Here is a 17,049-nt window from a genome sequence, read left to right on the forward strand (position 1 = left end):
TATACGAAAATATAAATTTATGTGTAAACTTTAAGCATTTACTTAAACAGTGCTCAATGTGTAGGTAGAGCTAGGTAGTAAATTATAAAATATATATGGCGATTAAGCTACACAGAATATTCCGCATAGCTTAATTGCCATATATATTTTTATAATTTACTAATATATACAGGGGTTGGACAAAATAATGGAAACATCTGACATTTTGACTTGAAATTTTCTTATATGATTTGAACAGTTAAAAAAATGAAATATTTTTGTGTGTTTTATGTTTTCTAGTGAAGCTGGTATTTAAAATAGCTGTTTCTTTTTACAGGTATTATCATTAATATACAGAAATGGGAGACCTTTCGGATTTTCAAAGAGGACAAATTGTTGGAGCTCATATGGAAGGCGCTAGTGTAACCGAAACTGCTCAAATGCTTAGTGTTTCAAGAGGGACTGTATCAAATGTGATGACTGCTTTTAAAAAAGAAGGGAAAACTTCCTCGGCCAAGAAAAATTCTGGTAGAAAGAGAAAGCTGTCTGAAAGAGACCGTCGAGCTTTAAACCGAATTGTGAGAGTAGATCGCAAGACTTCTGCCCCTAAAATCACTGCTGAACTCAATGAGCACCTGCAGAACCCAGTGTCTACAAAAACAGTTCGCAGGGAGCTGCACAAGGCTGGATTCCATGGAAGAGCTGCAATCAGAAAACCTCTTCTGTCAAAAACCAATGTTTCAAAACGCCTAGAGTGGTGTAGAAACCTCCAGAACAATAGAACAGTGGAAAAATGTGATCTTCTCTGACGAATCCTCTTTTACATTATTTCCGACCTCTGGCCGTGTGTACGTTTGGAGACAACCCAAAGAAGCTTATGATCCAACCTGCCTTCCCCCAACCGTCAAGCATGGCGGTGGTTCTGTGATGATCTGGGGAGCCATTTCTTGGAAATCTGCAGGGCCAATGATCTCCCTTCATGGAAGAATTAACAGCTGCAACTATTTGAGAATTTTGAGTGACCAAGTCCATCCTATGGTTAGGGAACCGTTTCCTGATGGAGATGCCTTTTTCCAAGATGATAATGCCCCAATTCATACAGCTAGAATTGTTAAACAATGGCACGATGAGCACTCTGATGAACTAGAACATCTTATCTGGCCACCACAATCCCCAGACCTCAACATTATCGAGCCTTTATGGTCGATTTTAGAGGTTCAACTAAGAAGTAGATTTCCACCGCCATCGTCTTTAAAAGAACTGGAGGCTGTTCTAACGGAAGAATGGGCAAAAATTCCTTTGAAAACCATTCAGAATTTGTATGAATCAATACCTAGAAGAATTAATGCTGTACTTGCTTCAAACGGTGGACCTACACCATATTAAAATAAATTTCTTTGATTTTTCAAGGTGTTTCCATTATTTTGTCCAACCCCTGTATATATAATTATTCTTACATAATTAATAATAATAAATAATTAACTTCTAATATATTATTAAATAATTAATCATAACTAGGGCTATGACAACAGAATATTCTTTTCATTGTTTTGAATCTCAAATATATATCCAACACAGTTAGACACAATTAATTGACCGAGAACCACATCACTCTATATAAAAGCATATAAGATATCAACAGATACACACTCGAGAATCAAAACAATGAAAAGAATATGCTGTTGTCCCAGCCCTAATTATGATATATGTATATAATAATAAAATAATTACAAATTTCCATTAAAATGATTTTTTTATAAACAAAACTACTTGATTAATTTACATAATTTTTGGAGGATGATACTTTTGTTTTGTCAAAGGTATGTACATCATAGACATTTTTATTTATTTTTGTTTTCAATATCGTGAGGAATTCTGGACAAGAACCAACAATTATAAAAAGGATTGTCTCTCTTGAGTTGGAAAGTAAAAAAAAACAAAAAAGGAAAAAAGAAAACAATGAAAACAAAAACAGGCCCCCCCCCCCCAAAAAAAACAAACAAAAAAAACACTTAATGCTGTCAAAACTTTTTGAACAATGTGACAAGAACTAAATCTTCCAACAATTTATTTATGAAAATCAGACTTTTATCATAACATATGGCCTAACAAACCTGTTATAGCGAGCAAAAGCTAAAGGGGAAATAACTCTAATAAAGGAAGCCAGAGTTATTGCCCTTAGATAGATGGAAAGAAAAGAGTGGAGAGTTCCAGAGAGAATAGACAAGATGGCGGCTTCGCTAACATACCGTGCTGTATATATAATTTGTGTTTCGACCGTAATAAATAGTATTTAACCTAAAATGAACTTGTTTACTTATCATTCAAATATTCCATGATTCAGACAACCCATTCTCCGGACACAACAGAACCTATTTTTCCATCTCTCCTGAACACTATCAGAGAATATACACATCATAGAAATGTTAATAAAGTCACCTAAATTAATTCATAAAAAAAAAGATGAATTACCCATTTTCCAAATTGATCATAGAAGCAGGAAATAGAAGTCAGTCGAACATTTGTCCAAGAAAAGCTTTGCCATTGGCTAACGAAAACTAACATGCGAGCGGGAATTACAATGAATCTGATTGAATAGGTAGCTAAACTTAATACCATCATTCTGCCTATTTCTTTGGAAGACAAATTTCCAGATTTGCATATTTCTCCTCTCTCCTGAACACTATCTCAGTCTAATAATCTTGAACGATCAAAGAAAAAAATATGCATATCATAAAAAAATAAAAAAATATATATATTATGCAATAGCAGAAGGATTGAATAGAAAACCAATGCAAAAGGAAAAATATAAAAAAGACAAGGATGAGCGATTACAAGTATCCATAAAAGTCACTGATGGTTCAGGTATCACTGTACTCACTTGATATTGCCAGGCATCGAGTAAAGTCATTTTAGCTCTTTGTTTTTTATTTGTTTGCAATATTTTTAAACTTATACAGGAAAAAAAAAAAAAAAAATTAGTTATAAGGGAGACAACTGCTATTATATTCAAGTTAAAATACGAGTTACTCCCCCTTTTTACATTATTTGAATTATGCTTATGGTTTCAGACAATGCGGTCCTTTTGCACCATTAAATGTTTATAGGCTTCAAACGTCACCTATTTTTTTTCCACAGCAAACTTCTGTATTTGCAGTGTTGTGTTAAAGCCAGCAGCATTACCATGAAGAAGGTTGAACCAACTTTCCTCAGAAGATCAACACCACTAAAGCCAAAAATGTGGTTGCGATATGTAGATGACATATTCATTCAAGAAATAATTTTTTTTTTAAATATAAATCTTAAATCTGATAAAGATCTATTAAAAACTTTCTTTTTTATTACTGATCTAAGCTAATCTTTATTTTAAGGTGATAATTTAAAATGTTTCATATTAGCATTCATCCAGGCCGGACTAAGTAATTTAAAAAATAATTTGAAGCAAAGTACATTGCTATGTTGCCAATAACATGGTATGAAAACTGGCAACTCAGAAGTAATTTTATTTACCAGCTTAAATGTTATTTAGGCCCAACTCTTAAAAAAAAAAAAAAAAAACTCAAGTAAAGAAAAGAGTGAAACAAGCCGCATGTGTGTGGTCCACCTCTGGTGCTGCATGTGAGATAACGGCACAAAAAAATAGTGAAGAAATGAGGAATGTGAGAAATGTGAAGCGCCAACATTGGCTTCACATTTTGGCCAAGTTTCAGAAAAATCCAATGAATAGGGCAAAAGTTATGGGGTAAAAAGTGTCATTTTTTGCAATTTTGGGGCATTTGTGACCCCTTTTGAGCTCCTGGGAACGCTGAATCCCAGTAAAAATGGACAAAGGGTGCAGTTTCACACCTTAAGTCACATATATTTGAATTCAGCACCATGGAAAACCACTATATAGACATACATAAAGTTTTTGAGTAATATGAAAAAAGAGCTCCAAAAAGGCATGTTTTTTTAGCCCTAAAAGTCCCAGAGAGATGCAAACCAGAATTTTGCCAGGGTCACCCATACTGAATTTATATTAAAAACAATGGCCTCCACATTTTGGCCAAGTTTCAGGAAAATCTAATTGATGGATCAAACACTATGGGGCAAAAAGTGTCATTTTTGGCAATTTTGGGACATTTTTAACCTCTTTTGAGGCCCTGGGGGGATGCCGATTCCCAGTGTAAATGGGTAACGGTGCAGTTTCAGGCCTTAACACATGTATATTTGAGTTAACAACCGTGAAAAACCACTATATAGTCAGACATATCAAGTTTTTGTTGTGAAATATAAAAAAAAGGACCATAAAAAAGGGTGTTTTTAGCACTAAAAGTCTTTGGGGATGCAAACCAGAATTTTGCCAAGCTCACCCATACTGGATTTATATTAAAAACAATGGGCTCCACATTTTAGCCAAGTTTCAGAAAAATCTAATGGATGATCAAAAGTTATTGGGCAAAACGTGTCATTTTTGGTGATTTTGGGGCATTTTTGACCTTTTTTCAGCCCCTGGGGATGCAACGGGAATTTTTGCAAAAACATTTTCTTTTTACTGTGCACATCTATTTAATGAAATACAATTTGTGGCAAAATTTCAGGAAAAACTAATGGACAGTTATCTGGCAATCGTCCGGAATAACAGATGCACGGATGCCACTGAAAACATAGGTCGCTCTCCGATAAAAAAAACAGGAGTAAAGAAAAGAGTGAAAAAATAGGAGTAAAGAAAGGAGCGATAAAGAGTTAAAATATAAAAGAGTGAAAGAAAACGAACAAAGCAAAAGGAGTGAAAAAGACTATTTTAAAGGATGGACGATTGTGAACGTATTCCATTGTTTAGAGTGAAAAGACATCGAGAGTATGTGTAGATGGTCTTTATCACTCAGTCAACCGTGTTCAAATTGCTGTTCTCTGTCAACACCTCAATCTAAAGTCTCCAACATTTATCCTGTTGCAGCACCATCTTTGATGGTTTGGGGGCATGTGGCTTGTTGCCTGAAAGGAGAGCCAATTCGCAATGTAATCTTTGCTTATTTGATCGCATAACAGCTATCCAGGTGATGAATGCGTAAGTTCAGTCATGATAACAATACAATTTGCAATCCTCAATGCTCCATTTGGGTGAAATAAAAAAATAGGAGGAATTATTTTTGGAACATCTCTCGTATTTCTATAAATACTCTTATCTCTCTCTTCGAATGTTCTCTTCTATCTCCCCACAAACAGAAACAAAAAAAAAATCTTGTCTTATTTTTTTTTTAAATGCTAAAGAGATAAGTTAATAGGTAATAATACAAGAACCCAAATCCGCTGAAACGAAGACTTTAAAAATGTGTGATTTTCATAAATAAATGTTGGGAAAGTGAAGATTTTGACAGAGACAAAGGCACAACCAAGAGATTTGTTTTGGGTGAACGGACCAAAGTTATTGTCTCCTGTACTTCGGGTGTCCACGATTAGTGTTTCTGCAGTAGGTGGTTGGTTACCTGTGCTTTTGTTGCCATTCATTGGTGGTTCGGTGGCTTTGCGGACCGAACTGCTGCTGCTGCTGCCGGCACTCGTGACGATGGTTGTGGAATGGTTGTTGACGGTGGTGGGTGAAGCTTCTCTCGGAGAAGAAGAAGCCGCAAGTTTTTTAACAAACTTTTCCTCAATTACGGTGCGACTTTCTTTCTTTCCACAGTTGACTAGACAGAGGGGAAAAAAAAAACAGAACAAATAATTCTTCATTTAAGAGGACTTTTACATGCAATGTTAAAGAAAAAAATTATCTTCAGGTGAAGAAAACTCAGTGTTTAGATGAATTAATTTATATTAGATGAATTAATTTATCTACTAAATGGATCTACTCGATGTTGGCCAGAAAAAAAAAAAAGAAAAAAAAAGAAAAAAAAGGAAAAAAAAAGAAATAAAAAAAAAGAAAAAAAAGAAAAAGAAAAAAGAAAAAGAAAAAAGAAAAAAAAGAAAAAAGAAAAAAAAGAAAAAAGAAAAAAAAGAAAAAAGAAAAAAGAAAAAAAAGAAAAAAAAGAAAAAAAAAAGAAAAAAAAAGAAAAAGAAAAAAAAAGAAAAAAAAAGAAAAAAAAAGAAAAAAAAAGAAAAAAAAAGATTGATTTGTTTATGAAGAAACCCAATGATCATCTTTGTAATCGTGATATAATCAAACAACACAAGATGAGTACTTGATGCAGATTGATTGATCTGTGTGGGTGTGTGTGTGTGTGTGTGTGTGCCTGCATGTGTGTGTTTGCGTATGTGTGTACCATCACATAACGTAAAAAGAAAAATCTCAAACGTTTGTCCGTCGCTAGCTGTCTGGTCGCGTCAGTTCCCAGCGATCTTCTTGGCCCGATCTACTCTCACTCAGTTTCGACTCCAATCTCTCTGATCGCTTTCGGAAACAACATCCTCTCCACTGTATTCCGACCAACCCCATTTCTCATACCTTTGTTCTGCTGATAGAATTGTTTATCTTTTATTATAGCATAACAGACATGAGAAAAAGGAATGCACACATATTCAAGGCAATGGGAGAAAACACCTGCTAGTCTGTGGTAGAATGGGATCGTAAATGGACGGCAACATTTAATGCTACTAAGACAAATCTTCTTTCCTTTAACAACTAAAAAAAAAAAACTTCAACTTAACATTCAGAGACAATAGGAACTGGAACCCACATTGAAGACCTTGCCAAGGCTGCTACAAAAAAGGTGGGCTCCCCCTATCATGCTAGAAAACTACTCACACCTACCAGTATCCTGTATCTCTACAATCACCCATGCATGAAGTATTGTTGCCACATCTAGTCTGGTGCATCTACCACAAGTCTCACTCTTAGACGGAGCCAAGAAAAAAAATAAAAAAAATCTAAGCGGTTCCACACTGTCAAATCCAAAGTTGTGTACCATCGTGTCGCAATGTTGTATCCCTGTGCTTGTTTTGCATGCACTTTAATGGAATGTGCTCTGGCAAACCCGTAGCATTTTTGCCTCTTTGACGCACATACCCCTATAAACTCGGTACCCCTTTATTGAAGAGGTCCGTGGATGCTAACTAATTAACAGTTTCTTCCCTCAAGCTGTTAAACTTTGAAGCTCCCTCCCCATTTCCATGACTGTACTAACCTGCAGAAATTTAAATGCAATGCAAACAGATATATCGCAGTTCAATTTCCAACATAGTCCTCTTGTAGATATGCTTCCAAATAGTTGCCTCTTACATACAAGTGGCAATGTGTCTAGTTTGGTGTGAATAAGTGTTAAAAAAAAAAAAAAAAAAAAGTTTGGAACTCAATTTTGTAATCAAATTTTTTTCTAAAATAAGGAATTTTTAAAAGTTAAAATAATGGTAATGTGCGATTACTGTGGCGGCAAGAAACACAAACACTTGAAATCACATGATTTAATTAATATGCTTAGATTGAAGAAATTAAGGAAAATAACTCAATAGAATATGAAAGATTAGCATTTTTCAGCAACTTAAAAAGCCCTTCCAAAACTATGATTAACCTTAAGTCCGGATGACAACTACTCTTTTTATCTTTGTTTGTTCAGAGGGTTTTATTTACTGAAAGAGTGTTGTCACCCTAACTTAGGGTTCATCATAGAGTTGGAGAGACTAGGTTTTATTTTGCAAGAAACAAATAAAATCAAACAGTGTTTGGTAAAAATGAAATTGAACAAAAATATTGCTGATAAAAAAAAAAAAATTGTCTTTTGTACAACAGATAATTTTGCACGGTGGATTAAACTGAGAACAAGTGCAGCATGCATGGTCCCCTGTGAATGCACAATGAACGAGGCCTAAAACAAAAAAAAAAAATGATCAAGTTCAGCATTGCCCCCCCCCCTACACACACACATTTAGCCCCAAAAGTCCCCAGGGGACGTCAAATCCTAGTGAAAATGAACAAACGGTGCAGTTGGTCTTAACATACATAAATTTGAGTTCTGCACCATGCAAAAAAAGAAATTACTAAGTCCACACCACACCACCCCTCCCCACCCCCTCATTTAGCCCCAAAAGTCCCCAAGGCCGTAACATATTTAAATTTGAGTTCACCACCATGCAAAACTGCTAAATAGACATACACAGAAAATTTTGGACAAATATGGTAAAATAGTCCCAAAAAAGGAGTGTTTTTATTAGCCCTAAAAGAACCCCTGGAGCACACCCAAGAGTTATCGTGAAGTATAGACAAACAAAATTATATAGAAATCAGTTAGTTACAACTTTTCAGAAAGTTTTATAAAAATCCAATGCATCAATTTTTTTAATAAGCACAAAAGTGTCAATTTTAGTCATTTTAACCCGAAAGGCACCCCTAGGGAGTCAACCGAAGTTTTCTCGGAAAATCCGTTCTGTTACTTTTTACTCATATCATGTTTAATGTTTGTGCAAAATTTCAAAAAATTGCAAGGCATAGTTATTGAGAAAAGTGCAGACAGACGAACGGACAAACAGACAAGAGTGAATTCACAGGTCCACCCTCCTTTTGTTGGGGGACAAAAAAAGATTTGAAAAATATTCATATTTTGCAAAATAAAAATAATTAAAATGGAAGAAATCTACAAAAAAAAAAAAATAAATTAATATGGTGGATTATTTTGTCCTGTCACTGCTTGCAAAGTCAAGCAAAACTAATTGAAAAGATTTAAAAAGCAATTCTTGGAGCCAACCGCTTCAATATAGCCTTTGTTTTTGTTTGTTGGAGTACAAGTTTCTTTATTTACATAACTGGCCCATGTATATAGATATATCTTCTCCTGTCAGTTGCACACAATTCAATCAATTGATTGGTCTGTCACCTGTTTCAAAACCTCCCACATAGTAAACACAGACCTTTATCTCCATTGTGGATCGAACACAATCAATATTGTAGAGAAAACGAGGCTTTTGGGGCAAACATAATTAGCACATATGTTGCTTGGCTTCAATATGATCCAAACGTCATTCAGCACGGCCAAGTGTAGAAAGCGGAGCTAAATATTAAAAGGTTGTGAGAAATGGCACCTGTCACATGATTTAATGAGACAAGTTTCAATTGAACGCCTCAAACGAGCAAAAATAATGAAAAGGTCAAAATTTTACTATTTACAATTCGCATAATGACTTTAGGCATCACAAACCACCCTAGAGTTCAGAGCGACAAAATGGGTAAATATAGTCAAATTCCCTCCAATTTCAATTTTCGATGACTCATATTTTTTTTTTATTATTGTTGTAAAATGGATAAATCAAACATAAGAAACAGTTTTTTTTGTCGTTTTTTTTTTTTAAACTCTTTTTCATCCCAAACAACAGTGTCACTTGGAACGTAAGGAGCTACTATTTGGAATCGTGTCTTACAGGGAACTGTGGGGAGCTGAGCAGCAAGATGTCTGTTTTGTGTATGTGTAAGGATGTTGAAGAGATCAAATTATTTAACCAATTCTTAGGAAGTTTAAAAACAATATAACTGCTGTTTCTCAACATATAACCCCTAAAACTACACTGGTGCTACCAAATCACGCTGTCTGGAGATATCGGAGTCCGGAGATGAAATGCACCTAACATTGATGTCTGTTTTTCTATTTTTTTTTTTTTTTTTTTTTTTGCAAAATTTAATTATGTTTTGCAAAATCAAAAACAAAAACAACAACCCACTTTTTTTCCTTCTTTCCATTTCTCTTTCTATCTCCCCCATTTCCTGACTGGTTTCCAAACTTAAAATGTACCAAGTATTAATACTGTAACCCTTTTCCCTCTCTCATTGCAAAACTCATTCATGTTCTGCAGGGCAGGGAACAAAAACGATAAAATCCACTATAAAACAACCAAACAAAACACTACAAACTAGCGATTGAAGAATAAAAACCTTCTACAAAATAACTGGATTTGGTATTAAATATCCTGAAAAGGGTTGATATGCCATAAAACAACCAAACCAAACTCTACAAACAGATATTTGTAGATATAAAGAACTTGAAGCATATAAAGTGTTTCCAAAATAAAACTGGATTTGGTATTAACCTGGAAAAGGTTGATATGCCATAAAACAAAACAACCGAAGCTAAAACTGCAATATTGAATTTTATAAAAAAAAAAAATCTTACTTTTTACCACTTCTTTGCTTTCTTTTTCTAATATTTCGCAAATATAAATAATTTCAATTTATCAGCTCCCATCCTCCAAGTTCAGTTTTCCTTGCTAAAAAAGGGCACTGGTACCCTACTGCCAAACCTAAATCCAGGTGACATTAGATCATCCCCCACCCCACAAAAAAGCAATTAACACAGGAATTAAGGAAAATTAAAATGCTCATATATGTGAAGTCAGTAGGTACTAACAGTAAACAATCAGAGAGTATTCAACAACTGGATATACACGTGTGTGTGTGTGTGTGTGTGTGCATGCATGTGTGTGTACATGCGTGCGTGTGCTTGATTGTTTATTTTGTGAAGGTGTAAGAATGATAAAGAGATCCAACCAACTGTTAGGTTGGTTGGTTTTATTTTACGGCATATCAACCCTTTTCAGGTTATTTAAATGCCGAATCCAGTGATTTTGAAGAACAATTTTTTTAATAGAGTATTTTTGTTTTTTTTCCAAGTCGGTTTTTATTTAACCCATAGTTGGGACCCTAACAAGTACTACCATTTCGGGTCAGAGTGGACCTGAGAGCAATGGCAATTAAAGGGTGGCTCCACACTCCCCAAAGCCAAAAAACTGGGGCCTCACTATTGGATATAGTTTAAGGTCATATCCAGGACCGACCAACTGTTAGAAAGTTTAAAAACATAACTTGTGTTTCTTGACAAAACCGTGCTAAAACTGACAACTGGGAGGAGGGAACTAATGCCAATCATTTGTTTTTTTTTTTATCTTTTCAACATGGCGTCATCTAACAAAAACCAATTCCTATTACAATTAAAGATTTAAAATGGAGGCCTGTTTCAACATGTTTGAATTTCATATATCTAAAAGATATCAAATTACATTTCGTGGATTTTTTTTTTTTTTTTTTTACACAGTGATCATCACTTATCAAGGCCCGGAAGCCACTCAGGGATAAGGGTTATTGCAAGTACATAACGTTAGTGAGGAGATTTTATGAAGTGTTTAATTAGGGGGGCGGTTCATTAGGAATTTGTTAACATTAGACTTGAAGACATCCAAGTTGTAGTCCGGAGGGAAGCAGGCAGACGGAACAGAGTTCCATAGGCGTGCAGTTCTAAGAAAGAAGCTTTGCTCATGAAATCCGCGTTTTGATTTAGGCACAGATATAGAGTGGGGGAAATTTTTCACAGTGGATTCAGCTAGACGGGTGTTTTTCGTGAAAGATTGGCGAGGGGGGGACCAGGGATTGGAGTTCAGACGAGCAACTGCCATGAAAATAACGATAAAACAAGGATAGGCTCGCAACGTCTCTTCTGTGGGAGAGGGGTTGCAGGGTAGAGAAAAGGGCATCCCCCACTAAACCACGAAGTCTATTTTGTACTCTGTCAAGGCATGATAGGCTGTTTTTGGCAGCTCCTGCCCAGATATGGCAACAGTATTCCATCCTTGGCCGTACTTGGCTTTTATATAGATAGAGAATTGCATCAGTAGTGAGATATCTTCTGGAGCGGTAGAAGGATCCCACCATCTTTCCTGCGACCTTGGCAACAGACTTGATGTACGTGTTCCATTTCAGATCAGGAGTAAAGGTCAAACCCAGAAGCTTGTCAAAACACGGGGCCTCACCCAGACGAGAGCCATCCATCACAATTGATGCCAGCTGGGGATCAGAGCGTTGATGATGTAAGGATAGGAGTTTGGTTTTGGATGCATTAAAGGTAACTAGCCACATCTTCCCCCACTGAACCACGCGCTCGAGATCAGAGGAGAGAGAATCAGAGAGAACTTCGTCATTTACAGCCTTTGATGTGTTGCCGTAGATGGTCGTGTCATCAGCATAGATGTCAACGAATGATTTAAGTATGTGTTTAGGGAGGTCATTGATGTAGATCAGGAAGAGAGTTGGGCCCAGGATTGACCCCTGAGGGACTCCAGCATTTATATTGCAGGCCTCCGATTTTTGTCCATCTACCACTACTCTTATGAGCCTATCGGAGAGAAATGATTTAATGATTGAGAAAACATTTCCAGTTATACCGTAGCTGGAAATCTTGTGAAGTAGACCCTTATGCCATACTTTGTCAAAGGCCTTTGATATGTCAAGAGCAATTGCCCTAGAAAGGAAGCCTTTGTCAAGAGATTCACTAATCCTGTGGGATATAACCGTCAGCACATCTGCGGTAGATCTTGCAGAGCGGAAACCATATTGTGTGTCACTAAGAAGGTTATTCCTGCTGAGGTGGTTGACTATTTCTCTATTTAATATTGATTCCAGTAACTTACTCATAACACAGAGAAGACTTATTGGTCTGTATTGAGAGGGAGATGACTTATCACCTGAATTCTTAAATACAGGGCAAACTGATGAGGTCTTCCAGGGGGTCGGAAAGCACTTCTCCTTAAGGCAGCGCTTAAATAGTTTCGTAAGTATGGGAGCAAGTTCTGGTTGAAGCTTTTTTAACACTATAATTGGGATGCCATCAGGGCCAGTTGCTTTACTGGAATCTAGGTTTTTTATTAGCTTGGCGACCTCATGCACGGATATTTGTATGTTACCTAGCTTGTTCTGTGTTATAGGAGGAAATATGGGGAGTTGATTGCCTTCGTCGCATAGGGTAGAATTAGCTGCAAAGTTCTTTGCAAATAGTTTGGCCTTGTCTGACGCTGACGAGATAACCTCTGGTCCATTGATAATGGTTGGGATAGAACGCACACTTCTGTTCAGGATCCTATTTGTTATTTGCCAAAACTGGTGGGAACCAAGCCGCTGATCAGCTACCTTGGATTTAACAGACTGGGCATATAGCTCTCTTGCATGTTTTATTACTCTTTTACAGTGGTTGCTGGCAGTCCTGAAAGCAGCTTTAGTCTCAGTGCATCTATTACGTTGGTAGTTATGGAAAAAGTGATTTCTGTGCGCGATAGCAGCAGCACATTCTGGGGAGAACCATGGCTGGCTGTTAGGTTTTTGTTGGAATTTTTTAGATGGTATGAATTGGTCTATGCCTACAATTAACCATTCGGTCAGATCTGATACTATAGAGGACACTTCCTTTTTAAACATGGAGTGTTTTTTTTTAATACACTTTTTCACATGTATTAGCATCTGAACATGAGAGGCTATTTGGGATTATGGGGATTGTGAAGATTTCACCAGTGAGATGTCTGTTCACATTACATTTAAACTTAGCACACTCAGGGAAGCAGATGGGGAGGAAGATTCCAATGTCTAGCAGTCCAAGGGAAGAAACTAACAGTAGAATGTTTTCTGGCATCTAGAGATCTTAACAGTGAAGGAGAAGGGTGATTTTGCTGCTTCTAATTAGCTGGGAGTATGCATGTCGAGGGGGCACAAGTGCTATGAGTTCATCAGAGCACATTCCATCAAAGGACTTGTAAAACAGGCACAGGGATGTGACATTGTGGCGATGGGACAGAGGTTGGAGCTTGGCTGACAGCATGTGATATATTTTATAAAAGATTATTATAGTTTCGTTGAAGCACTGTACATAGTGTATAGAAAATTTAGGATATTGAAGGCTATGACAGTGCGGTATTGAAGGCTAAACACATTATGCGAAAAGAAAGAAAAATATAAATGGTAAGGGTTGATAAAAGAAGACAATATTAGATTAATTCATTAACTTTCAAGACAAAAAACTTTATCCGAGAATAATGGACTTTAGAATTTTTGTGCAGGAGGTATATCTTTGAAATATTAAACAACATTCATTACCTTATTATTGATTGCAACAGGTGGATAATAAAGTGAAAATTATTTCAGCCCAGCTTTGCTCGGGCCCTATGTACTATTCATGACTTTATGTGCATATGTATATATATTAAAAAGTTTGACTCATGTCCACGTAACCTACATCTAAAATTTCAAGTGTTTAGACACAAAATTGGCAGAGGAGTTTGGTAGAGTCTGTAAAGGTCAACTCTTTCAACTTTGACCTTTTGGCAGCCAAATTTTCGACCAAAAACTGATTAAAAAGCTTGCTTCCTTTATGTAAAATTTCAAATGTTTAGAGCAAAAATTTGTTGAATAGTTTGCTAGAGACCGCAACAGTCAAATCTTTTGAACTTTGATGCCTTGGTAGCCAAATTTTTGGCGAAAAACAGATTAAAAACTTGCCCTAGGTCTGAATACACTTTATGTAAAGTTTCAAATGTTTAGACCAAAAATTGGTTGAGAGGTGAAATTTTTTTTTAACTTGGACTTCAATTTTGACCCCATAACATTTGTTTTGGGCTCAAATTAAGTTAAAACGTTTGATCCATGTCCAAGTAACCTACATCTAAAATTTCAAGTGTTTAGACCCAAAATTGGTGGAATAATTTGGTAGAGCTTTCAAAGGTCAAATTTTTTAACTTTGACCCTTGACAGCCAAATTTCTGTCCGAAAACAAATTAAAAAGATTTTCCCAAATCTCAATGCCCTTTATAAGGAGTTTGTAGACTGAAAATTGACAGAGTACTTTGGTAGGGAAATGTACACACACACACACAATTTCACTTTTATAGATATATAGATTACAACCTTATGTCCTTTTATCTACAATTACTTTATTTTCTTTGAACAGTCTCCAACCTTATATCGAATCTTTATATCCTTTGTTATCCTAAACTTTCTATTTTATGTAAAAATTTGGATGTAAACTTTTGTGCTCCTGTAAGCATACAGAAGAAAAACACAACTTGGTAATTAGTAGAAATAAAATACAACTAATAAAGGTTATATGTTAGTCTGGCTTTTAAGTGTGCATGACTGATGTGCTAATCCTGAGGGATGGATTTTCTTGGTCTTTATATAGTATGATGTGGAAGAGTTTATTATTATCCATAGGGTGGACACACAACAAGATAAGCAAAATTTAATCTTTTCTTTTTATAAACATTAAATTCTTTCGCTCATAATTAATTAATAGTTTTTTCTTGACATTTTACATGCTGTCCAAAAAGTCACTAAAGGGTTTTGAACTTAGATTATTTATCTTTTTTATATCTTTCTGCAATTTTAGCACAATCTGACTAAGACATTGGGAAATTTAAAAAGAAAAAAAAAATACAAAATTCAAACAATTTTTATTTATGAAAAATAACGTCTTTTAAATGTTGCCCATTTTCAGTTTGGGGCTTAGAATAGCTACTATTTAAAACTTTGGGGCTTAGGATAGCTGCTATTTAAAACTTTGGGGCTTAGGATATCTACCATTTAAAACTTTGGGGCTTAGGATAGCTACCATTTAAAACTTTGGGGCTTAGGATAGCTACCATTTAAAACTTTGGGGCTTAGGATAGCTACCATTTAAAACTTTGGGGCTTAGGATAGCTACCATTTAAAACTTTGGGGCTTAGGATAGCTACCATTTAAAACTTTGGGGCTTAGGATATCTACCATTTAAAACTTTGGGGCTTAGGATAGCTACCATTTAAAACTTTGGGGCTTAGGATAGCTACCATTTAAAACTTTGGGGCTTAGGATAGCTACCATTTAAAACTTTGGGGCTTAGGATAGCTACCATTTAGAACTTTGGGGCTTAGGATAGCTACCATTTAAAAGTTTGGGGCTTAGGATAGCTACTATTTAAAAGTTTGGGGCTTAGGATAGCTACTATTTAAAAGTTTGGGGCTTAGGATAGCTACTATACAAAAAAGTTTGGGGTTGTAATAGCACTCCTTTCCTCAAACTGAGCAGGGGAACTTTCTTCTTTTGAGGATTTGCAACACTATAGCTTACTGATTTTCACTCTCAGACATATACTTTCCATAGCATTCGTCCAAGTCTTTCGCATAACAGGTGACTCTTTCATTCTTTCACATCCATGATAAATATTTGAACATGAAAGCAAAAACGAAAAATCTGTAATGTAAAATTTAAAGATGAAATCCTTAAAGCAAACAAACCTTCAATGCCATGAGAAAACTTATCGAGAATGTAATTAACAGAGATCCAACCGTAAACGCCTTCCTGTTTGCCAGTAATCACTTCAAAATGATTGTCGGCCACGACAAATTTGAAATCTTTCGGGATGGAAGTTTGCAGCTCATCAAGAATTCTTCGTTGGGTGCTGAAAATAAAATGGAAAGCAAATTCTCAAAATAATGAAAGCAATGAAAGACATTTAAAAGCTACAATTTCTATTTTACATATGACTATAGCAGAGCTACCCAGCATTGCCCTGGGCAAAAATGTAACAATTTCTATCCAACTTTTTTCCTCCTCCATTTTCTCCTTTCATCTCCCAGCCCCTCTCTCTCTTCTTCACCTAGCCCATTCCTCTCTGTTAACACACACACTTAATGTATATACATCTTGATAATATTAAATGATACAAATTCCTATTTGCTGCCCTCTCTCCACACATAGAATATTTTTTTCTAAATTTAATAATACATCCGGAGCAATGCTGGTCAAGAAAAAACCTACAGTGTGGGTCTTTGGTTAGTAGTTTTGCACTTTTAACTGGATCTACAACTACCCTTTATGTAATGAATTAAAAGAGTCCACTTAGTCAAGAGTCACCACTTACCAAGGCTTAAAGTCCACTCAAGGATAAGGGATAATGAGTGTGCCAAGTGGATGGTGATGGTGATTATTTCAGAATAACAAGAATTTGTTAACATTGGACTTGAAAACAACTATGTTATAGTTAGTTGGGAAGCAGTTCTGATATTGTATGCCACGGATCGGTGGTCTGAAGAAAAAAAAATATTCATGGAATCTTAGTTTTAGGTGCACAGAGGAAGAAATCGAAATTATTGATTGTGGCTGTAGCTAGACGAGTTTTTATTGTGAATGTTTCAGAAAGGAGAATCAGATTGAAGCTCAGCCGAGCACCTATCACGAAAATAATGACAGAGAAAGACTAGCAAAATGTCTTCAGTGAAAAAGTGGCTGTAGGGAAAAGAAGAGGATATCCTCCACTAGATTTTTACGTTGGTTTTGTACCGTGTCAAAAGCAGGGACAGGTGTTCCGAGTGGCATCT

General features: G+C 35.8%; 1 protein-coding gene across 4 annotated transcripts in view; it reads right to left on the minus strand.

Annotated features, from left to right (window-relative positions):
* Positions 1–17,049, minus strand: part of LOC145242248 (ectonucleoside triphosphate diphosphohydrolase 7-like) — a 118,384-nt gene that overhangs the window by 28,267 nt on the left and 73,068 nt on the right. For 2 of the 4 annotated variants that reach the window (XM_080105256.1, XM_080105257.1), the window contains exons 4-5: positions 15,967–16,130; positions 5,448–5,648 (exon numbers count right to left, since the gene is read on the minus strand). In XM_080105256.1, coding sequence (XP_079961382.1) covers positions 5,448–5,648; positions 15,967–16,130 — 365 coding nt within the window. The remainder of the gene's footprint in view (positions 1–5,447; positions 5,649–15,966; positions 16,131–17,049) is intronic. The other 2 variants (XM_080105258.1, XM_080105259.1) reach the window with 1 other exon arrangement.

The sequence above is a fragment of the Euprymna scolopes genome, chromosome 21, assembly GCF_053919585.1.
Source record: "Euprymna scolopes isolate OS-2025 chromosome 21, ASM5391958v1, whole genome shotgun sequence".
In the NCBI taxonomy this organism is placed as follows: Eukaryota; Metazoa; Mollusca; class Cephalopoda; order Sepiida; family Sepiolidae; genus Euprymna; species Euprymna scolopes.